The sequence below is a fragment of the Colobus angolensis genome, unplaced genomic scaffold (genome assembly GCF_000951035.1).
Source record: "Colobus angolensis palliatus isolate OR3802 unplaced genomic scaffold, Cang.pa_1.0 Scaffold113, whole genome shotgun sequence".
NCBI classification, from domain to species: domain Eukaryota; kingdom Metazoa; phylum Chordata; class Mammalia; order Primates; family Cercopithecidae; genus Colobus; species Colobus angolensis.
In genome coordinates this window covers 3590177-3613243 of record NW_012112364.1, presented here as the reverse complement: position 1 = coordinate 3613243, position 23067 = coordinate 3590177, and the positions used below count along the sequence as shown (strand labels likewise).

Genomic DNA, 23067 nt, shown 5'->3' with positions numbered 1-23067 from the left:
TTAAAAATGATTAAGCTTCCCATTTAGCAGCTAGGAAGAGAGGGATGCCAGTGATGCAGACAAAGTGTCAGGAGGGAAGGAACCTTAGAAATGCAGCCACGGGGGGAGGACCCGATGGGGGTGCCTGCAGTGTTGTCAAAGGGGACAGTGTGTCCTGTTGTCAGCACCAGGGCTGGCGGAATGGTGCCCCGTCAGGACCACAGAGTGACAATTCAAGGAAACAGAAGTGTATGGTTGATGATCCGGCTCATTAAACACCATGGAAGTCCTCAGCAATATAGATGCAATCTGTGGAATGTGTGTTTCTAAAGGCTACTGGAGTTGGCCAAGCAGATAAAGCATGTAAATGAGACGGTAATGCTCTAGGCATCCAGTAACCCACAGCACCGGGTACTCTCCACGGGACTGATGCCCACTCGTGTCTGACCTTTCAAAGCCTGCTCCACTGACGTTTGCAAAGCAGTGGGCCAGGCTGAAATAATTGGATGTGAAAGCTGATCACACGATCTTGGAGGTCCCACCAGACACAAGAGTCACTTCCACCTCAGCCCATGAGAGGCTGATGCCTTCTGAGAAAAGGGTGGCTCAGCCCCATTCCTGCTGGCCTTTCTTTTGGGCTTATCTTGATCTAACACTGAACTTTGTGCCCCTCCCCTGAAGCCCCTCGTTTCTTCACATGCTGTTTTCTCTGCTGAAAATGGCCTTCCCACCTCCACCCTCCCTTTTTACCCTAGAAATCCTCTGTGCCCTTCTCAAGGTTCAGCTTGCATGTGACCTCCTTGGGGAAGTGTGTCTCTGCCCTGAGACGTGCCCTGTGCTTGATCCCTTTAACTCTGTGCCCTGCTAAGCTTCAGAAGTGGAGACTGTGTATGCCCTAGAACTTGGCAATATAGCAAGATATATTTCTAGAACACAGAGTCTAATGAGCACACAGTGAATTATATTTGGATAAAATAATGTCTTTCCTAAAGAAATGCATTATGGAGTTGAAGAAATTAAACAATTCTGGCTTATTCTAATGTATTCGTAAAACAGTAGAGGACCGAGGTGTATCAGCACGTTCCCCTCTTATTTTTTTTTTGGTTTCCTATTCCAGTTTCACTGACTCCCTAATTCATCCGTATTACAGGTTTCTGTCATCTCTACCTGCCAGCACACGAGTTTCCAGAAAGCTACAAATTTGACACAGACGCTATGAACTTTCCGACCTCCAACCTCTGCTTCGTGGGACTCTTGTCAATGATTGATCCCCCTCGGTCCACTGTGCCAGATGCAGTCACCAAATGCCGGAGTGCAGGGATCAAGGTGGGAGTTATTTTTCTGACTCAAGAAGCTCTCTCTTTATGTCGTATTCCTTTCTAATAATGGTTTTCATAGGAGATGGTCAGTATTTAGGTGTCTTCAATTAAATGTTAAATTCTTGTTTTTATTTCTAGTTTCACTGTGCTAAAGTTACTGAAACTGTCCCACAAAAACAACATAATTGTGTCTATGTGGAATGAACCACATAAACAGTAAGTGCAATGAGAAGAATCTCCTAGTGCCTTGAAGTGACCGTATCTCGCCCTTGTCCATGGTAGATACTGAAAGGCTTTATTGGCTGGGCGCAGTGGCTCACACCTGTAATCCCAGCACTTTAGGAGACCGAGGCAGGCAGATCACCTGAGGGCAGGAGTTCAAGACCAGCCATGGCTAACATGGTGAAACCCCGTTTCTACTAAAAATACAAAAAATTAGCCAGACGTGGTGGCACACACCTGTAATCACAGCTACTGGGGAGGTGGAGGCAGGAGAATCGCTTGAACCGAGGAGGCGGAGGTTGCAGTGAGCCGAGATCATGCCATTGCACTCCAGCTTGGGCAACAAGAGTGAAACTCTTGTCTCAAAAAAAAAAAAAAGAAAGAAAGAAAGAAAGAAAGAAAGAAAAAAGGCTTTATTACCCAATCTTGAGGCTTAGTCCCCATAATCCATGTTCATCATTATTATGTTAATATTAAGACTGTTGGAGCAACATGGGGCTGCCCCCAAGTAGACACTCACCAGCCCTTTCACAAATAAAGTGGCATCAAAGGGGAAGGGCTTCCTTTCGTGTCAGAGGAGGAAGTGTATGAAGCTTAGGAGCAAGGGTAGACCCAAAGGGATTAGTGTTTCCTCCAAAGACAGTTGTCTCGTAGATCCAGAGCTGCCGCTGTAATCACCAGCCACATTCTCCCAGGGCACTATGGAGTAGGCAATACTGAGCCATCCCCACTTCGACCAGCCGAGTTCTTCATTATCCATGGGCCTTCTCATTGGCGTGCTCTAGGTTATCATGGTTACTGGCGATCATCCCATCACAGCCAAAGCGATCGCCAAGAGTGTGGGGATCATTTCAGCCAACAGTGAAACAGTGGAAGACATCGCACGTCGCCTCAGCATTGCTGTGGAGCAAGTGAACAAATGGTAAGCACAGGGGCCGCATAGCAAGAATTCCAGCTCCTACCCATGGGGCCCCATTGGCTCTAAAGAGCTGCACTACTTGGAACAAATCAGCTTTTTGCTCTGAGAGGTAGGCTGGTTTGAGCTATAATTTGCATATCCATGTATTCACTCTAATTTCACTGAGCAGCTAATATGTGCCAGGCACAGTATTGATACTATGAAATGACCCTTTGTGTGTTCCTTGTTTGACATTTCAAAATCCAGTGTGCTCTGGGCACAAAACCTACTGTGCCCAATTTAGAATGAGAAAAACTGAAACAAAGGGTTTATGTGAAATTGCTTGCCATAGATGCAGTTGCGTAATTTGGAGTCGTAAGAACCCTGTGGGCTGTTCCATGCACCCCACCTTGGTAAGCATCTTGGGTATTTATCCACCCAGTTTCATAACGTGTAAACACAGCCTTCTTTTTTACTTGGTAATAAATAGAATGGAAGCTTCCTAAGGCAAGTTTTATTTCCTTGTTTCTCCTAATTCTTTTAATCATGTTTATCCTTAGGTCTTTTAATCATGTTCATCCAACTGTTCATTCACTCATTTATTTATTCTTTCAATAATTATTTATTGCCTGCCAACTACATACCAGACAAGACCTGAGCTACCGTAGCAAACTGAACAATACTGTCCACACCCTTGGAGATCTTTCCGTCGAGCCAAGGAGACAGAACAAAGCTAATAATGATGTGGTCAGTGTAATGAAGGAGGCACACGGGGCTAGGGAGCTGGGCATGTGGGAGACTGGCCTGGACTGTGCCTGGTCTCCATGACATGAGTCAAAGACTCCAAATTCTCAGGTTGAGAAGAAATGTTCATTAGCTGGTTTATACTTTAACGCATGCGGGAGACGAAGGAAAGACCAATGCACCTCTTCGGTTTCCCCAAGCACTAAGGTCTTTTAGGGACACACAGCTGTCAGGTCATAACAAATTACCAAGTCAAACGACCAACCAGGGTTCCCGCCTCTGGGCACAGCAACAGCACCTGAAGTCTAAGAGTCTTGCAGTGCCCTTTAGTCTATATAACATCCCTCTATGGAAACAAGTTTGGGGCTTGTTTATTTGTTTGGCTTTGTAAGATAATCGGATTATATATTTTTTGGCTTTAGAATTTTAAACAATTTTTTTTTTTTTTTTTTAGACAGAGTCTCTCTCCATCACCCAGGCTGGAGTGCAGTGGTGCGATCTCAGCTCACTGCAATCTCCACCTCCTGGGTTCAAGCGATTCTCCTGCCTCAGCCTCCTGAGCAGCTGGGATTACAGGCGCCCACCACCATGCCTAGCTAATTTTGTATTTTTAGTAGAGACAGGGCTTTGCCATGTTGGCCAGGCTGTTCTTGAACTCCTGACCTTAAGTGATCCACCCACCTTAGCCTCCCAAAGTGCTGGGATTACAGCGTGAGCCACCACGCCCGGCCTAAAAGAATTTTTTTTAAGAGTGGTCAAGCACAGTAGTGAGAAGAGGGGAAAGAGTAGAAGAGTTTGATCTGTAACTGACTGTGAATAATCAGTTGAGATAATTCACTACTACCTTCAGACCAGCTGAGTCTTTTTTTAGATACAAGGTCTCCTTCTGTCAGATCACCCAGGCTAGAGTGCAATGGTGTGATCATAGCTCACTGCAGCTTCGACCTCCTGGGTTCAAGGGATCCTCCCCTCTCAGCCTCCCAAGTGGCTGGGACTACAGGCTTGTGCTACTGCACCCAGCTTCATTTTAGCAGATTTTTTTTTTTGAGATGGAATCTTGCTCTGTCACCCAGGCTGGAGTGTGGAGGTCAGTGGTGAAATCTCTGCTCACTGCAGCCTCCGCCTCCTGGGTTCAAGCAATTCTCCTGCCTCAGCCTCCTGAGTAGCTGGGATTACAGGCATGTGCCACCACACCCGGCTAATTTTTGTGCTTTTAGTAGAGACAGGGTTTCACCATGTTGGCCAGGCTGGTCTTTAACTCCTGACTGTAAGTGATCTGCCCACCTTGGCCTCCCAGAGTGCAGGGATTTCAGGCGTGAGCCACTGCGCCTGGCCCATTTTAGCAATTTTTAATGAAAGTTGTATATAAGATACTACCTTATTCCTGCATCTTCTCAATTGCTTCCTTTTTATATTTGCTGTCCAGTTTTAGCCTGGTGACGGCCACGTGCTGGGTGATGTGCACACAACGGTCATGCCGTTAGCCTCCTCCTGTGCTCCTCTTGTGCATAAATGGCACATTTCTTCCTATAAACCTGGACTGCTTTCCCAATTTGCTGACCCGTATAGTGTCCTTGTGCAACCTCAACTTCCTCATCCTTTCGGATGTGCATGGATGGAACTGTGCTTGGAGCAGACCCCAGAATGTGCTTCTGTCTCAGCTCTTTGGAACGAGAGAAAGATATAATCTTCCTACAAATGTGGGAAGGTGCATTGACATGCCTTTTATGATTCTTGCCTCAGTCAAAAGTCACAAAGGGACTGAACTTCCTCTTGGCCACTGCCACTCTGCCGATGGCCAGAAAAGGGAGAGTGGACTACACATTTGTGTACAAATCACCACACTGAGTGAAGTGGATGCTTTTGTGAATGTTGTCAGTTACTCACTTCATCAGCTCTAGTTTCATGACCATATAAAAATTGCATCTTAGCAGGTGTAAGGGGAAAGGAAACATCCCTTCTTTCTTCTCTTACTTTGATTATTTTTTACCAGCAATTAAGAAGACCTGTAGTTTGAGTCAAGGGCTAGAATTCCAATACTTAGCACCAAGAGGAAAAACAGACCTAAGATGCTCAAAACCTGCCAATTGTAAAGAAAAGGACCTGCAGTGGTTTGTACCTGCAGTGTTTAAGCTGAGATGTGAAGGCTGAAATGTAGTGTTAGCCACGAGAAGCTGAGGTGAGAGATGCCCATTCCTGGTCAGCGAGCCAGACCCGTGAAGGCCTTAGGGTATGGGGGATGGAGGATATCAGAACTGAGAGCGTCCAAGGGGCAGGAGGGAGAGCCCAAGGTGAGGTGAAGCTTGACAGGCAGGCCCCACCTAGGCTTGCTGGCTAAAGTTAGGGATTCTGGGGTCTGCTCCAAGCACAGTGGAAAGCCCCCGAAGAGTTTTAGCAGGGGAGTGGCGCAGGCAGCTCTGCATAATCAGTAGGCCCTAGAGCCTTACTTTTATAGTCAGGAGGGAATAGTGCTGCTCGAAGACTTCAGTAAACTGCTGCCTACCTAGCACATTGCACAAAGATGACACTCTGTAAATCTGAAATAAACAACAGCAAATAATTATTACCCCTTGTTTGGGCATAAAAGAATTCTAGGACCCAAAACATATGAACAGGCAGTTTGGGGGTTTTATTTGAGACAGGGCCTCACTGTGTTACCCAGGCTTGAGTGTAGTGTCATGATCATGGCTTACTGCAGCCTCAACCCCCCAGGCTCAAGCAATCCTCCTGTCTTAGCCTCATGAGTAGCTGGGACCACAGGCACATGCCACCATACCTGGCTAATTTTAAAAAATTGTTTGTAGAGACAGGGGGTCTCACTATGTTGCCCAGGCTGGTCTTGAACTCTTGGCCTTAAGTGAGCCTCCTACTCAGCCTCCCAAAGTGCTGGGATTCCAGGCATGGGCCACTGCATTTGGCCATGAATGGGCAGTTTTTTTAACTTCCTTTTACTTCTGAAGTAAAGCGTTGCTCTAGGAAGTACCGATAAGGCTACGTGGTTTTTTTTTTTTTTTTTTTTTTTTTTTGAGACGGAGTTTCGCTCTGTCGCCCGGGCTGGAGTGCAGTGGCCAGATCTCAGCTCACTGCAAGCTCCGCCTCCCAGGTTCCCGCCATTCTCCTGCCTCAGCCTCCCGAGTAGCTGGGACTACAGGCGCCGCCACCTCACCCGGCTAGTTTTTTGTATTTTTTAGTAGAGACGGGGTTTCACCGTGTTAGCCAGGATGCTCTTGATCTCCTGACCTCATGATCTGCCCGTCTCGGCCTCCCAAAGTGCTGGGATTACAGGCTTGAGCCACCGCGCCCGGCCGGCTACGTGGTTTTTTTATTCCTATTGTTATATGATACCAAGAAATGGTATTACATTTTAGCCTCAGTTTGCCCTCTTGAAACGGAGACTAACGTGTTCCCAGGACTCCTGTTACCTCACTAGAGCATTAGGTATAAAGGACACTGGGTTCCAGGTCAAGTCAGAGAGGCTTCAGCCAGCATCCTGCCTGGAGCAGTGTTTTAACCTAAGATGTGCCCTCGGGCCTCACCCAGTTTCTTCTGGACCTTCTAGGGATGCCAAGGCTGCTGTGGTGACTGGCATGGAGCTGAAGAACATGAGCTCGGAACAGGTGGATGAGATCTTAGCCAACTACCAGGAGATTGTCTTTGCCCGGACATCCCCCCAGCAGAAGCTGATCATTGTGGAGGGCTGTCAGAGGCAGGTGGGTGGACAGCAGCATCCAGAGGACTGACAGGCCCATTGCTGTCCGTGGGCAAGTGCAGAGGTCTGGATCTCACATTAGGCTGTGGTGCCTTTGAAACCTCAAGAGAGAGTGCTTGGCTCATCCTCAGCACCTGACCTTTCCACCCTCTCAGGTGGGCCAGCCCCTGTCCTCCTTTGAGACCCGCACCACATGTTCCCCGAAAGGCTCACCCCAGCTCTCTGCATTTTATCATGAGAGCCTGGGGCTTCTGAGGTGAAGCATTTGCCACTGTGGTAAGTGTGAGTGAAGAAAGATTTAAAATGCAAAGATATGAAACAAAAAATGTGAAGACAAAAGATATAAAACACCTGCGCTTTCAGTTTTCCTCATGTACACACATCTTGTTCAGCGATCCTTGTTCCTGCTTCTAAGATTTCTCATCTTTATCTTTTCCCCTAAATGGGCCCTTCAGTTCAGCCGTAATCGTCCTTGCAACCTCAAGAGAAAGGGAGGCCGCGTTGCTCTTCCAGGCCTGCAACCCACTGGGCCTGCCCACTCCCACTTTCTCCCTGGTCCTCTGCTGCAGGATGCCGTTGTTGCTGTGACGGGGGATGGAGTTAATGACTCTCCGGCTCTAAAGAAGGCAGACATTGGGGTTGCCATGGGGATAGCAGGTTCTGACGCAGCCAAAAATGCAGCCGACATGGTCTTGCTGGATGACAACTTTGCATCCATTGTCACTGGGGTGGAGGAAGGTGAGTGAGTCTCAGGGCGTCTTCCCAAGGTCCAGGGTGGTCTGGGGGACTAGAAGCAAGTTCTGAAGGAGAAACCTCTCTGCCTAGGTCGCCTGATCTTTGACAACCTCAAGAAGACGATTGCTTACACCCTGACCAAGAACATTGCTGAGCTGTGCCCCTTTCTGATCTACATCATCGTCGGGCTCCCCCTGCCCATTGGCACCATCACCATTCTGTTCATTGACTTGGGGACAGATATTGTAAGTGACACTGAAGGGAACAGGGTGTGATGCCTGCCCCCGGGGCAGTCGAGTTCAGGGTCGCTACCTTCAAGAGCAGGGGATGGACTAACTCAATGCTTCTCAGCTTCCATGCGATGGGGCCTGTAGCTCTGCATTTCTCACAGGTTCTCAGGTGGTGCCCATTCTACCGGTCCACATGCCACACCTCAAAGCAAGGGTCCAGAGGCATCTGCCAAGTGTTTGGAAATTAAAACCACTCTACAGTGACTTTTTTTTTTTTCTCTTGAGACAGAGTTTCACTGTCATCGCCCAGGCTAGAGTACAGTGGTGCTATCTCGGCTCACTGCAACCTCCGCCTTCTGGGCTCAAGCAATTCTCCCACCTCAGCCTCCCAAGCAGTTGGGACTACAGGCTTGTGCCACCACACCTGGGTAATTTTTGTATTTTTAGTAGAGATGGGGTTTCCTGGCCTCAAGTGATCCACCTGTCTTGACCTCCCAAAGTGCTGGGATTACAGGCGTGAGTCACTGCACCTGGCCTATAGCAAGCTTTTCAAGACATGAGTCTTCATCCTCAAAAAAAAAAAAAAAAAGAAAGAAAGAAATGCCATTGGTCAGTTTCAGCCTGTGTGCCTCCCTTTTCTTTTGGGAAGATGAAGCTGTCACTCAAATTAATCACCCAAATAACCACTGGAGGCCCAGCGACTAAAGTGATAATCTCACAGCCACCCCTTGTTAAGTAAGAGACTTTGACATGGAAGCCCTTTATCTAAACACAGTAAGAAGTAGTGGTTATGAAGACTTTATAAAGCCTTGCCCTACAGTAATGTCACCTAAACCTTCCCCTTTTCCAGTATCCATTTAAAGAAAGCCCCGTGAAAGCTGCCCATGTCTGTGGTTTACATGGGCAAGCAGGGAAAGCAACAGACAGCAAGCTGAATTCTTAGCAGGAAACTGGCCCTTTACATTGCCCCCTTCCCCTTTCTTGTTTTCTATAACACCCAGGTAATCCCTAATTCCTAGAGAGACTGGAGATGTCTCTCCCTCTGAGGGATATTGAGGTCCCCAAAGTTGATGGATCATTTTCCAAGCCCTTCACATTTGCCTGCCTGGCTCTGCTGCAGCACTTCTCCAAGCCCGGTGCGGGCATCTCCTGGGAGCTTGCTAGACATGCACACCCTGAGTACTGGTGGACACCTGTAGCCCCAGCTCCTCAGGAGGCCAATGTGGGAGGACTGCTTCAGCTCAGGAGTTAGAGTCCAGCCTGGTCAACACAGACAGACCTAGTCTCTTGAAAACTAAAAATTAAGAACAAATAAAATAAAAATGTTATTGCAGATAACTGGGCTAGGAATGGAAATAGGTTGTACACCCATTGTCTAAAAGGAAAGAAAGAAATGCACATTCTCTGGCCCCGGTCCAGTCCTCCTGAATCGGGAAGTCTGGAGGTGGGGTGCAATGATCTGTCTTTTAGCAGGTCCTCCCACCCGGAGGGAGAGGATGGCATAAGAAATCCTCCCTGTAGGGGAAGAGTGTTTTATAACCAGCAGTCTTCAGAACTGCCAGCACAGGGTGATAAAAAGCAGCTGATTTCTAAAGGCACTATTCTTAAATTCCCATACAGATAACATGCCCTCTACTGCCTATAGCCTGAGGGCCAGCTCCATGCCCCCACCTCATCCAGCCAGTGCCCCACCTACCCCAGCCCCCTCCCCTACTGTGAGTAGAGCAGAGCATCCTGGGGTTAGACCTCACCAGCGTCTTCCCCTCTAGATCCCCTCCATCGCCTTGGCATATGAGAAAGCTGAAAGTGACATCATGAACAGGAAACCTCGCCACAAGAAGAAGGACAGACTGGTGAACCAGCCGCTTGCCGTGTACTCATACCTGCACATTGGTACGATGAGGGCACGTCTTCCCCGTCACACCAGGGCCTGCCCCGAGAATTGAATTCACTGGAGTCGGGGGCGCAGCCAGAAAGTGTGGTTTTCCTACAGGGCCTGGGTTGGGGAGCGAGGGGGAACCAAGAGCCGACAGGGACAGGATGAGGCAGTGCCCTGAGGCCATCATAGAACCTGTGTCTTATCTCTCTTGTTCTTTCAGGCCTCATGCAAGCCCTGGGAGCTTTCCTTGTGTATTTCACTGTCTATGCACAGGAGGGTTTTCTGCCCCGCACTCTCATGAACCTGCGGGTAGAATGGGAGAAGGACTACGTGAATGACTTGGAAGACAGCTATGGGCAGGAATGGGTGAGTGGCGGGAGCCCTGCCGCAGAGTCCACCTGGTTCTCTCCATGCTGATTGCCCTGCCCACACTTACACAGAACCTCCATGTCCCTAAACAGCCTGGGAAAGCTTTAACTAATAGGGCTCAGGGCCCCCTTGCTGACACGTGTTTGGCCTTTGCTGGGTCTCAAGACGCAGCCTCCTCTCTCGGACTAGACGCCAAGAGGTCCCTTTGTTAACTTTAGCTTTGCCATTGGTATAAAAGAGTGACCAGCCCAGCCACACCCACAGTGGATCCAAATAAATTTACATCTTTCAGGCCGGGTGTGGTGGCTCACGCCTGTAATCCCAGCGCTTTAGGAAGCTGAGGAGGGAGAAGCACTTGAGCCCAGGAGTTTGAGACCAACCTGGCCAAAGAGACCCCGCCTGTATTACAAATAATAGTAATGATAATTTTTTAAAAATTAACATTTTCCCCTACTCAGCTGGTTCAAGAAGGAAAAATGTTTCTTTCCAAACACTAGGAGGTGGTCCACCCTCAGTCTGGGTGAGGTGTGGAGACACCATGAAGCTGTGGAGAACTGCACTGCAATTTCCTAGAAGTTTTCCTTTGGGCCTCATGGTCTCTTCCTTCTCTGCCCATCCGCAGACAAGGTACCAGAGGGCATACCTGGAATGGACGGGCTACACGGCTTTCTTTGTTGGCATCCTAGTCCAGCAAATAGCAGATCTGATCATCAGGAAAACGCGGAGGAATTCCATCTTCCAACAGGGTGCCTTCAGGTACTGCCTGGGCCCGGCCTCCTGGGGCAGCCCTGGGCCTGCCATGCAAGGATGACGATGATTTGTTTTTCACAAGACTGAGTTCTGGCCACACCTGTAACCCCAGAGGCATTGACTCTTCTGGCGGCGTGGTCTGCTGGGTGTACGATCATGAAGCCACAAGAATCCCAAGTCTGTCTGCTTTTGCGTGTCTTGCAGAAATAAAGTCATCTGGGTGGGGATCGCCTCACAGATCCTCATTGGGCTGGTCCTCTCCTATGGCCTTGGAAGTGTCACAGCCTTGAGTTTCACCATGCTTAGGTGAGTGTACCCTCAGCAGCATGGAGGAAAGAGCCAGTCTCTGCTTTGAGCTGTCACAACCTAAATAAACCTGAGGATTCCCAGGTTTCCAGGTTCTTCCCCCAAGTCTTTTCAAAAGACGTCAAACTGATCCCATGCTCTATGAGGCCAAAGCTTTGATCTGCATTTTCCAGAAGTGGAAATGGGTTTTCTAGACCTCACCAACCCGCCTTCATCCTCATCCAACAGGTTGCTTCAAAGGCAGACATTGCTTCTGGCAGTCACAGTGCAGGTTAAACCAGGAGCTTTCCAGCTTTATGTTGTGGGACCTTGTGAATTTGTTGTTCTTTGCAGTAAAGCAGGACAAATGAACAAGAAGCCCCATTCCCATTGCGCAGGGTTGGGCTATTCCTGCGGATGAGTCAGGGCTCACCCTCCACCCCTCTGCTTCCAGGGCTCAGTACTGGTTTGTGGCTGTGCCGCACGCCATCCTGATCTGGGTGTATGACGAGGTGCGGAAGCTCTTCATCAGGCTCTACCCTGGAAGTGAGTAGCCTGTGATTGTAGAGGCTCTGTTTACCCACTTCAGCAGACTCTCCATTTCTGATGTGCTTTCTTCTACCTCTACAGGCTGGTGGGATAAGAACATGTATTATTAAGACCACCTCACTTCCTATGTCTCTCAGTGGCACCTTGGGGCGCACTTGTTCATCTTCTGACCATTTGCTGGGAGGTTCCTCTGAAGGGCAGACGTTGCCAAAATTCAGCAAGAGGAAATTTTCATGCGGAAAGCTGTATGCAGGATACTCACTGATGTTTTGCATTTTAAAACTGAAATTGAACTCTTCATATAGGATCTTCTCTTCTATCTCCATCTCCTTGTTAAAAAAACACGTACATTTCGAGGTAACGGTACAGGGAAGAATGTGTTTGTATGTATATGAAGCTCCTTGAGGTTAATAGTCTTGTGTAACCCAGGCATCTACTGGGGCCTGCCTTGAGCTCTAGCTCGGATTGCTCAGAACTCCTTTCCACAGCCTATTAAAGGCCCCATGACAACCCTAAGATTTCTACGAATCCCCCTGAAGAGGTATGTTTTCATGGTCTGCTTGCTCAAAAAAGGCCAACTCACCCAACGGTCTGCAGGAGATGGAAGTGGCGGCAGGTTTACATCACAGCCGCAAGCATGACCTCAGCTTTGACTCCTTTGACTCTGAGATGTCCTTCTTGAAGGCCCTTACCACCTGGCTGTGACAGTTTCCCTGGCCATGTCACCCCGTCCCACCTCTGGTCACCTCCCCCGCCTTTGGACCCATGTCGCCCTCCACTGCTACGTCAGCTCCTCCAAAACAGCTCCCAGTTCATTTTGCATATCCTAACTCAAAATGCTCAGCTAATCCAAGGGGGCTTTCTTCACCAGGATTCAACCCTGGTAGAGAGCTGTCGTGGTTTCAGTAGTAATATTTCTTGTAAAACGGTTGCCAGGTGCTCTCCAGCAATCACGTTTTGTCAGTCATGTTTCATGTTTTAACTTAGGTATAGTCATGTATGACACACCCATGTTGACAGGCCTGGAAAGGTCTCATTTTTAACTAAAAGATGTTTTATAAACCCAGGTTTAATTGTGGTGTTCTAATTGATTCACATTTTTCTAGAATGAAGCGCATAGGACAAAAAAGAAGAAGGTATGACTTCTTATTTTCTTTTCCTGGCTCCTTCTGGTCATTTTACTTATCTGTGGAAGATCTGGAAATGTGGGATTTTTCTTTGGAACTCTTCCTCATGGACCCAGGGCTCCAGCCGGGGCCTCTGACGTGCCCACAATTCTTGGTCGGAGGCCTGTGGGAGGCCTGTCTTTCTGCAGCACCACTCGAGAGAAGGGCTCCACTGCCTTTCCATCAACTGCACGCCTCGCACTAACTGATTTGACAGAACCTGAGAATTATGTCTGGTTAAACTTTCCTCATTCCAGTGGCCTGCCCCGTCACCTATCTCCATTATAGTCTTTCACTCGGGGGCATCTGGAGCTGATGGCTCTCGGGTGGCATCTCTGGGACAGGAAAAGGCAGCCTTAGAGTCACCATGCTCTTGGGGTCACATGTAGGAGCAGGAAAGAGGGAAGGAGACTATCCTTGTAACTTTCTGTAGGTAGATTCCAATGTGTATTGTGTGCAGCCAGGTAAGCTAAAATAATGTTGCTGTCCTCTGGAGATCTGTCATCTATGTTCAGCCACAATTATCATGGGACTAATCTATCAGTAGTTCCAACGAACTGGAAACACTTCCCAGAGTGGTTTGGGCAGTGTGGTCATGGCTTTCTCATTCCAGTCTCAACAAGGCAGCTAATGCTTTCTAGACTTCAGCTAAGAATAACTTGACCTTACTTACTCTTTCCTGACAGGCTACCCGAGTGCTCATGGCTGCAATGCTTGGCAGCTCTTGGTCCTGCCAATGCCAGCAGGACAAAGCCATCGATTTAGCACAAAGCTGCAAGGTTTAACTTGGGGTTGGATTGGGGTCGCAAGGAGTTAACTTGGAATTAGAAGCCTCTTCACAGCAGGAACTGTGTATGAAATAACGTTCAGATTTGTGCTTATTTACTCTTGCAAAAGGTGACACTCAAATAAAATAATTAACTTAAGAAATCCCAGAAAAGACACTACTATATTGAGTAACTTTCTTAAGATGGAGACAGAAAAAGGCAATAAAATCACAATTCAGAGGGTGTTTTTGGAGGGACTATTTAACTGACCAACTGAAGCCTAGATAGCTTTTATTATAGGAAAAAAGTGATGTCAATTGAAATCTAATTGATGTGGTAGAGTGTCTCAGAGACATAAACATGAGGCTGAATTCCTAGAGTCTTTGTTTTTTAAAACAATCTATTTTATTCTGATTATAAAATTGCAGCTCTAAATGAGCTATTTTCTTAAATAAAAAATTTAGAATAAAATGCGATTAAAAAGTAAATTAAAATCACCCTGAATCTCACTATGTAGTCATATACCTAAATGAAAGAGTAATTATTTCTTTGGAGTTTTTCCATGCATATATTTAGTTTTAGGTAAAATTAAATAAAGTTTTCAATTCTGCCTTTTTTATTTAACATCAAAAACATGGGGTTAATGACTGCACAGCATTCCAGATTGAGAGTGCTTTCGCTGACTATACCTGCACTGTGAGATAGCTCATTAATTTCCTGCTAGGCATCCTTCTCAAAAAGGCTGCATCTTATTCTCAATATTGTACCACACATCTCCGTTTTATACAAGATTCCTCCAATTGGAATTAAGGCATTTAGAGCATTGTGAAGGCTCTGGCTACACACTGCCTAATTTATCTTTAGATAAGCTGTATCAGTTTACACCCCCCCCCCAGCAATAGAAAAAGAATATTTATCTGGCCTATCATTAAGCTGTGAACTCTCAGTCAACCATAGAGCTTTTTATAATTCAACAAAGATGTAGAAAGTGCTCCTGTATGGCTCCAGAGCACAGCCCAGAACAAGACAGATCATGGAGCCAGGACACCGGTAGAGGGGTGAAAGGAAAATACAAATTGTGGTAAGGTCTTGAAAAGGCATAATGGGGCTTAGAAAATCAGGTGATAGGATTGAGGGTGGTCAGCTAAATCCTTTTAAATAGGGTAATAGCAAAGTCCTTTTTGTTGTTGTTGAGACAGAGTCTCGCACTGTCGCCCGGGCTGGAGTGCAGTGGCACAATCGTGGCTCACTGCAACCTCTGCCTCCTGGATTCAAGTGATTCTCCAGCCTTGGCCTCCCCAGTAGCTGGGACTACAGGCACCCACCACCACACCTGGCTAATTTTTGTATTTTTAGTAGAGACAGGGTTTCACCATGTTAGCCAGGCTGGTCTTGAACTCCTGACCTCAGGTGACCTGTCCACCTCGGCCCTCCAAAGTGCTGAGATTACAGGCGTGAGCCACCATGCCCGGCCCAGCGAAGTCCTTTTTGAGGAGATGAATGCAAAGAAGCAGAGAGAATGACAGGAAAAGGGAACGGCATGAGCAAAAGCTCTGAGAGGTCAGAGGGACCCAGAAGGAACACACAGCCAAGGAAGACTGTGGAACGGGGACCTGGAGGGAGAGGCAAGAATCTCACCCGAGAGGGGCTCAGAGACCAAATGAAGGAGGTTGGATTTAATTTCAAAACAAGCTATTAGGCCTGGTGCAGTGACTCACACCTTTAATCTCAGCACTTTGGGAGGCTGAGGCAGGAGGATCACTTGAGACCAGGAGTCTGAGACCAGCCTGGGCAACATAGGGAGACCCCATCTCTACAAAAACAAACAAGTAAGCTATTGAAGACAATAAAAGTGGTGTCCTGATCCAGTTGACATGTTCCAAAGTGATCCAGATCATTTTGGCTTCTGTGTAGAGGATGGGAGGCAGACCAGGCTGTGGTAACTGGTGTGAGTGTACCTTCAACTAAATACACACACTCAATGGAGGAGTTTCTTAAGGGGGGTTGCCTCTAGGTGACTCGAGACATACATGTTCAACTCAGGCTCCTAGAAAGGCTCACAACCACCCTGACTGCCCACATCACAATCAAGACAGAGACAATGGAGATGCTCAGGCAGGTGTCATCTCACCAGGAGCCTAGAACAAGACATATGTCTCAATGCACGCGGGCTGCACTCCTTAAGAGCCTGGACAGGTGCTTCTGACTCTACAAAGATCATGAGTTCTCCACATTTGTTCATTCTGCTATCATCATTCCACTAGTGGCATCTAATGTCTCTTAAAAAGACAGTGGCAATCACTGATATTTATTAACTGTCTATTATGTTCTGGGTTCCTAACAGCATGATCTTATTAACGCTCACAACAGCCCCGTCAGCTGTGGCATCAGCCATGGTTTACACTCAGGAAGCTAAACCTAGAGGCCCAGTGACTTCCTGGCCCTGTGACCTCTCCTGCCCACTAAGAGGCTCCACTGTAGAATCTGGAAAGTGGTTTAGGGAGAGTTTGCCCTTCAGTGGAAAATAGATGCCTCTAGAGCATAGCCTGGTGGTGCTGAGTTCTATCTTACAGCGCTGCAGATTATGGATAACTGAGAGCAAGGCAAAGTATTTCTATAGATATGCAAATGAATCCTATCCAGTGGCGTGAAGAGCTTTCCTCCCCAGAAGAGCCAGTTTTGCTTCCTTTGCACAATCAACCAACATTCCTGATTCCAGATAAACGTGTGCCTCTTTGCTCCTTTTAGTAGATTTTAACAACTGCCTAGTTTCCTATTTAAGTGGTGAGCTTTTTAAAAAATCTTTAATACGTGTTCACTTTTATATCTGTATGAAAAAATTATCCTTACACAATGAACAGAGGAAGAAAAGCACAATTCCCTCCTCGTTTAGGGTCCTTCTCAGCCCCTCCGTGAAGTCAGGCACCCAACCAGCCCGAGCTCCTGAACCCCCGCCTGCTCCAGGGCCATTCTGCTATTGTGCAGGGATGCCGTTTTTCTCGGCTTCAGACCAGTTCTCTTAGCAAGCTCTTTCTTCCCCAGCCCCATTCCTACTTTCCCACCCTCCCCTCTGACATACCAGAACCCAGCTTGGGGGATTTTATCTTCTTGGTCCAGAGGTTCTAAGATAAAGTTAACTGGAAATTTAAGGTAAAAGCCTGAAAGGAATAGAAGCTGCCCTCCTCAGACTTGCTGTGCAGGTAAATTGAGATTCGGTGGAGTGAAGCATTTCAATGCAAGAGTTTATTTGCAGTTTGGGGGATTTATTTTTTTCTAATTATTTTTTTACATTTTCTGTTTACATAAAGGGATTTCTTCCACTCCACCTGCCCCCACTGCCTCTGCTTTCAATCTTTTTTTCTTTTCTTTTTCCTTTTTTTTTTTTTTTGAGACAGAGTCTCACTCACTTACCCAGACTGGAGTGATAGAGTGAGTGCAATGGTGCAATGTCAGCTGCAACTTCCGCCTCCCAGGTTCAAGCAATTCTCCTGCCTCAGCCTTCTGAGTAGCTGGGACTACAAGTGCACTCCATCACGCCCTGCTAATTTTTGTACAAATGGAGTTTGGCCATATTGCCCAGGCTGGTCTTGAACTCCTGGGCTCAAGTGATCCACCCACCTTGGCCTCCCAAAGTGCTGGGACTACAGGTGTGAGCCACCACCCCCAACCACTTTCACTGTTTCAAGTTAAGCACCTGCTGCGAACACAGCACAGTGCAGATCAATGCTGTGCTGGTCTGAGAGGACAAAATGACGCAATAGGGAAGACCAGGCATGTTTGCAAATGAACTGTCAACCAGGGGCAGGATTTGGCCCAGGCCTTGAGAGGTATACAGTGCTGTGGGTGTCCAGGGAGACCATCTTCGGGTGGCAACAGTGGAGGATGCCAGGAGGCAAGGCACCCAACTCAGCCTTAAGAAGTAGGGTTCCAATTGCAGAGGTGAAGCAGAGGAAGGGGCAGGGGCCAGAGATGTGCACAGGTGAGTCACAGCCATGTCCCTGTGAGCCGGCTCCCTCCAGGACAAAGTCAATGTGGGGCAGAGACCCCATGGCCTGGGTCTAGCAGTCCCCCTGGTATTCCTAGGGGGGCTGCAGTATCCATTGACCAAACCCCTACAGACAGAAATAAGATTGCCTGTGGGAGCAGAACTCTCATCAGCCCATCAAGAGCTACGGTAGAGATCTGCAGAAAGCCACCTTACACAAGAGCCAGGATGCTAAAGGCTGTCCATAAGGAAGGGACTTATGTAGCCATAGAAAAGGATGTCCTTCCCAGCAGCACGGATGCAGCCGAAACCACTACCTTAAGCAAATTAATGCAAAAACGGAAAATCAAATACCTCATGCTCTCACTTCCAAGTAGGAGCTAAACACTGGGTACCCTTGAACACAAAGATGAGAGCAACAGACACTGGAGACTCCAAAAGCGGGGTGGAGGGAGGGAGGAAGAGAGGCAGGTGTAGAACAGCTACCTACTGAGCACTGTTTACCCCTTAGGGGACAGGATCATTAGAAACCCAAACTTCAGCACCGTGAAATAGATCCATGTAACAAACCTGCATATCTGAACCTAAAATAAAAATAAAAAATAAATTTAAAAAAAGAAGAAAAAGGCCCATCTGTAGCAGAGACCAAGAAAAGGGCCAGACCCTGAGGCCCCGGTGTGCCCCCGAACCCTTGGCATGGGAGGGGCCTGGTCCTGCTGAGGCATGAGGATGGCATCCCAGGCAGATCTGGGCTTCATTTGGGAACCGGGTGTCAGGACGCAAAGCCACATCCGCTGACTCTAACTCCGCACTGACCTGCCAACCTTCTGACTTGTGACGCAACCGGGCAGGGGCGGGGAAGAGGCCAGCTGGGGATGTGAGGACCTGGGCAATGTCGCCGAGACTGTATGAATGCACCTAGTCACGGTGGAATCAGCCTCTGTGAGCCATCAACGGCCCGGAGGCCACGGCCCGGCAGACCCCGGCGTGGAAAGGCAGGGCTGGTGCTGGCCTGCTGCGCGGCCGTGGGGGTACGGGGACGCAGCGGGTGAGAGTACACCACGAAAGCCATGGGGTTCTGGGTAAGATGCAGTTGTGAGGGATGTATGATAGAATTCGGCTTGTGCTGGGAGATCCTGAGGAGGGTCTCAGGAAGCAAGAGCCAGGGATGGATTGGGTGCCATCGGGAAGTGAGGGCAAACGGGGTGTCAGGTGAAGGAGGACAGAGCTGTCACGTTTTCTCAGGGGAAACTTGCCTTCTCTAACCACCACCCATTGAACCTGCTTCTACCAGGGCAAGTCTAGCAAATTGCTTTAATCTTCAGACACTAAAACCCAGTGCTTGGACTGTCTCAAGGATGGCTGCATCCCAGTATATGTCCTGTTTGTCTCTAAAAGGCTGTATTTTACCAACAAAAATGGAAGACTTAGGGCAACAGGACAAATTTGTGTCATCTTTCCCTTGCCATTAGACTGGAGTCTCCAGAAGCTAGCAGCCATTCCATTTATGTTACACATTAATTCATGTAGCTCCTTCATAAGCAGTAATAAGCCTTTTCACATATTGCATTATCAGAGAGAAGCCATTGTAGCCACCCTGTGAATACAGAATAGACTCTACCCAAAATTTGGTTCAGATGTCAAGACTATTGATGCCACACACACACACACACCAAGGAGATATTAAAAGGTTTATTACTCACATAATGAAATTTCTCCCAAGGTGGTTCCCAAGCAGCTCCAAAAATGGCTTGAGAGAGCAGGGAGAGAAGACTGGCGTGGGGTTTTTAAAGAGGGGTCCAAAAGAGAGAACATCCAGGCATTCTTATCACCTTGCTCAGATGTGGGGCAATTCACAGGTGAGGAGAATGAATCTCAGAAAGCGAAAGGAAGGGTTGATGCTTAAAAGCTGTTGGCAGCAGACATCAAAAAAATGGAGTGAAGCTGGCCATGGTGGCTCATGCCTATAATCCTAGCACTTTGGGAGGCTGAGGCAGGCAGGTCACTCACTGGAGGCCAGGAGTTTGAGACCAGCCTGGACAACATAGCGAAACCCCATCTCTAATCAAAATACCAAAACATTAGCCAGACGTCGTGGCACGCGTGTGTAATCCCAGCTACTCAGGAGGCTAAGGCACGAGCATTGCTTGAACTTGAGAGGCGGAAGTTGCAGTGAACTGAGATCGCGCCACTGTACTCCAGCCTAGGCAATGGAGTCAGACTCTATCTAGAAAAAGAAAAACAAAAATAGTCAGACTCTAGTACACAGGGCATGTCTGAGTTCAGTATGCTCAGTGAGAGAAGAGGACAAGTGTACAGAAATTACAGTACAGGTTGCAGAGCCCCTGTGACGTGCCCAGAATCATGCTAGGCACTCACTGTAGGGCCTTCCATGGTGCTTATTATTTGCCAGACACTCTTCAAAGGACTTTGATACATATTAACTCATTTAATTCTCACAACAATCTTAAGAGGTGGGTACTATACAGTCGGCCCTCCGAATCCATGGATTACACCAACTGGGGATTGAAAGTATTTGGAAAAAAATATGGATGGCAGGGTGCAGTGGCTCACGCCTGTAATCCCAGCACTTTGAGAGGCCCAGACGGGCAGATCACTTGAGGTCAGGAGTTTGAGACCAGCCTGGCCAACATGGCGAAACCCTGTCTCTACTAAAACACAAAAATTAGCTGGGCGTGCTGGTAGGCACCTATAATCCCAGCTATTTGGGAGGCTGAGGCAAGAGAATCACCTGGAGCCAGGAGGCAGAGGCTGCAATGAGCCAAGATTGTGCCACTGCACTCCAGCCTGGACAACTGAGTGAGACTCCATCTCAGGGGAAAAAAAAAAAGAAAAGAGAAAAAAAAGGATGGTTTACATCTGTACTGAATCTATAGACTATTTTTCCTTGTCATTACTCCTTAAACAATACAGTACAACTATTTACATAGCTTTTATATTGCATGAGTTATTATGAGTAATCTAGAGGTTATTTAATGTATATGGGATGATGTGTGTAGGTTATACGCAAATACACCATTTTACATCAGGGACTTAAGCATCAGTGGATTTTGGTATCCAAGGGGAGTCCTAGAACCAATTCCCCACCAATACTGAGGGACAACTATATGATCAACGCATCTTGCAGATTAGAAAACTGGGATGTAGAGAGGCTAAGTTGCCCAGGCACGCAAAATTAGCTTTAAGCAGCGAAGTCAGGAATCAAGCCTGATCAGCCTGACTCCGAAGTCTGTAATCTTAGTTATTGTGTGATACCATCTCTGATAAACAGGAGCTTAGTTAATGCCTAGGAAATCCAAAAATATTTAGCCTTTTTAACGCGGTGAAACCCCATCTCCACTAAAACAAAAAAAAAATACAAAAATATTAGCCGGGGGTGGTGGTGGGCGCCTGTAGTCCCAGCTACTCAGGAGGCTGAGGCAGTAGAATTGTTTGAACCTGGGAGGCGGAGCTTGCAGTGAGCTGAGATCACACCACTGCACTCCAGCCTGGGCGACAGAGCGAGACTCCATCTCAAAAAAAAAAAAAAGAACAACATGAATACCTCACAACATGAATACCTCACAGTTTTTCACAGCAGACGTTTGCAAAGCCTTTTCAAGTTGATCCTCATAACCAACCTGAAAAATGATCCGGGCAGTTCACAGAGGAAGAGAATGAGTTCCTGAGAGAACATTTTGCCTAAAGTCACTCAGACAGTCAGTGACTGACTCACAACTACCTGCCTCCCTTCATGACTCCAGTGCACGCCTCACTCAAAGTCTTTAAAGCTGGAGAGACTAAACCAGAGACTGAGCAAGATGGGAGTCAGGAGCTCCCGTTCTTGTTCCTGTGTTCACCGGATCCCTCTGTGGGGCAGGTGCTGGTGGGCAGCATTATTATCCCCATCCTGGGCAGGTTGTCCAGGTGGGCACCATTGTCATCCCCATTTTGCAGATGAGGAAGCAGAGGCTCAGAGAGGACACAACTTGCCCCAAGGTCACATAGCTCACAGGTGTCCATAGAGCTGAGTTTGCTGGACCTGAGCCTTCCTGTAGTAGGCTCCAGGAAGTAGTGTTACTACTCCAGTGTAGTAACACTGCCCTGCCCTGTGGTGGAGGCCCATCTCCCTTCTCCTCCTCCTCCTGAACAAGATCCTGGGTAGGAGAGTCTCCCAGCTATAATAGCTCCTTGTCAAAAAACAGAATTACAATGAATTTGAAGATCTTAATCGGCTTTGTGATTCTAGAATCAGGCAACACTCCCTTCCGTAAAACAGAATAAGTGTTCCAATAAACTGAGCAGAAAGAGTTGGTTTTATAGACAAAAAAGGGTAGAAGAAAGCAGAAACAAACAAGAAAAAGAGTACTAATCATTTCAAAGTTACTTTCCTTGTAAGGTGGAAACAGGAAAACAGAACAATAGAAAGGTAACTGATTGGTTAACGTCAAGTTATTTCAGGTTACTTTTTGTTTTGTTTTGTTTTTTATTGAGACAGAGTCTCGCTTGTTGCCCAGGCTGGAGTGCAGTGACACAATCTCGGCTTCACAGCAGCCTCCGCCTCCTGGGTTCAAGCAATTCTCCTGCCTCAGCCTCCCAAGTGGCTGGGACTACAGATGCCCGCCACCATATCGGCTAAGTTTTGTATTTTTAGTAGAGACAGGGTTTCACTATGTTGGCCAGGCTGGTCTTGAACTCCTGACCTCAGGTGATCCGCCCACCTCAGCCTCCCAAAGGGCTGGGATTACAGGCGTGAGCCACTATGCCTGGCCTATTTCAGGTTACTTTTTGCTGTGCAGATTAAAGGCAGAGGGAACTTTACTATCATGTTGACTGAAACTGGCCTGTTTGGGGATTTGGCTATTATCTCCATCTCCTGGTTTCTCTAAGGATCAGATGATTTGGTTTGGTGACACGGAACTTTAGTATGAGTGACTCCATCTTGGCTTCTGGTGGGGTGAGCTGGAGCCCAGTGCAGGAGCTTAGTCCAAAATAATGACCTCATAATTTTTATAACATCCTTATACTGGAGCTAAAAAACAAAACTGCAGCTCTTATATTCATTGCTACCAACTGCTTCTTAGAGCATAAAAGAGAGAAAAAGCAGTTGGATTACATCATTCCCCTGCGTGATGAAGGCCAATGTTTCATCGCACCTGCCACGCTCTGCCAGGCCTGCCTTTGCCCACCTCCCCAGGGTATCACTCTCTTCCTCATCCACCAGCTGCCAGTGGGAAGAGGGTCAACATCACATTGGAGGAGAGCATATAGGATGCCATCGGATGGTGGCCATCTTTAGGAACATGCAATTAGCCTCAAAAACAAGACTAACCCAGGTGAAACAGTTAAAGACCAGTAAAAGAGCGTGTATAATTGTGCGCCGCGATGGAGGCTGCTGGTAAGGGATTTGAAGAGCGTGTGGTGCTGGTGACGGGGGAAGTCTGCAGGAGGCACTGGGGATTTGGAAGCGGCTTAAGGTGT

At 47.6% G+C, this 23067-nt stretch overlaps 1 protein-coding gene across 1 annotated transcript in view; it reads left to right on the top strand.

The window, feature by feature from the left end:
- The window catches only part of ATP12A (ATPase, H+/K+ transporting, nongastric, alpha polypeptide), a 30822-nt gene extending 18781 nt beyond the window's left edge, over positions 1-12041 (top strand). The window contains exons 12-22 of the mRNA XM_011958701.1: positions 1130-1305; positions 2306-2442; positions 6722-6872; positions 7441-7609; positions 7697-7851; positions 9606-9729; positions 9936-10081; positions 10707-10840; positions 11039-11140; positions 11574-11665; positions 11750-12041. Of these exons, the coding sequence (XP_011814091.1) occupies positions 1130-1305; positions 2306-2442; positions 6722-6872; positions 7441-7609; positions 7697-7851; positions 9606-9729; positions 9936-10081; positions 10707-10840; positions 11039-11140; positions 11574-11665; positions 11750-11778 (1415 nt within the window). The 3' untranslated portion in view covers positions 11779-12041. The remainder of the gene's footprint in view (positions 1-1129; positions 1306-2305; positions 2443-6721; positions 6873-7440; positions 7610-7696; positions 7852-9605; positions 9730-9935; positions 10082-10706; positions 10841-11038; positions 11141-11573; positions 11666-11749) is intronic.
- Positions 12042-23067: the final 11026 nt, after the last annotated feature.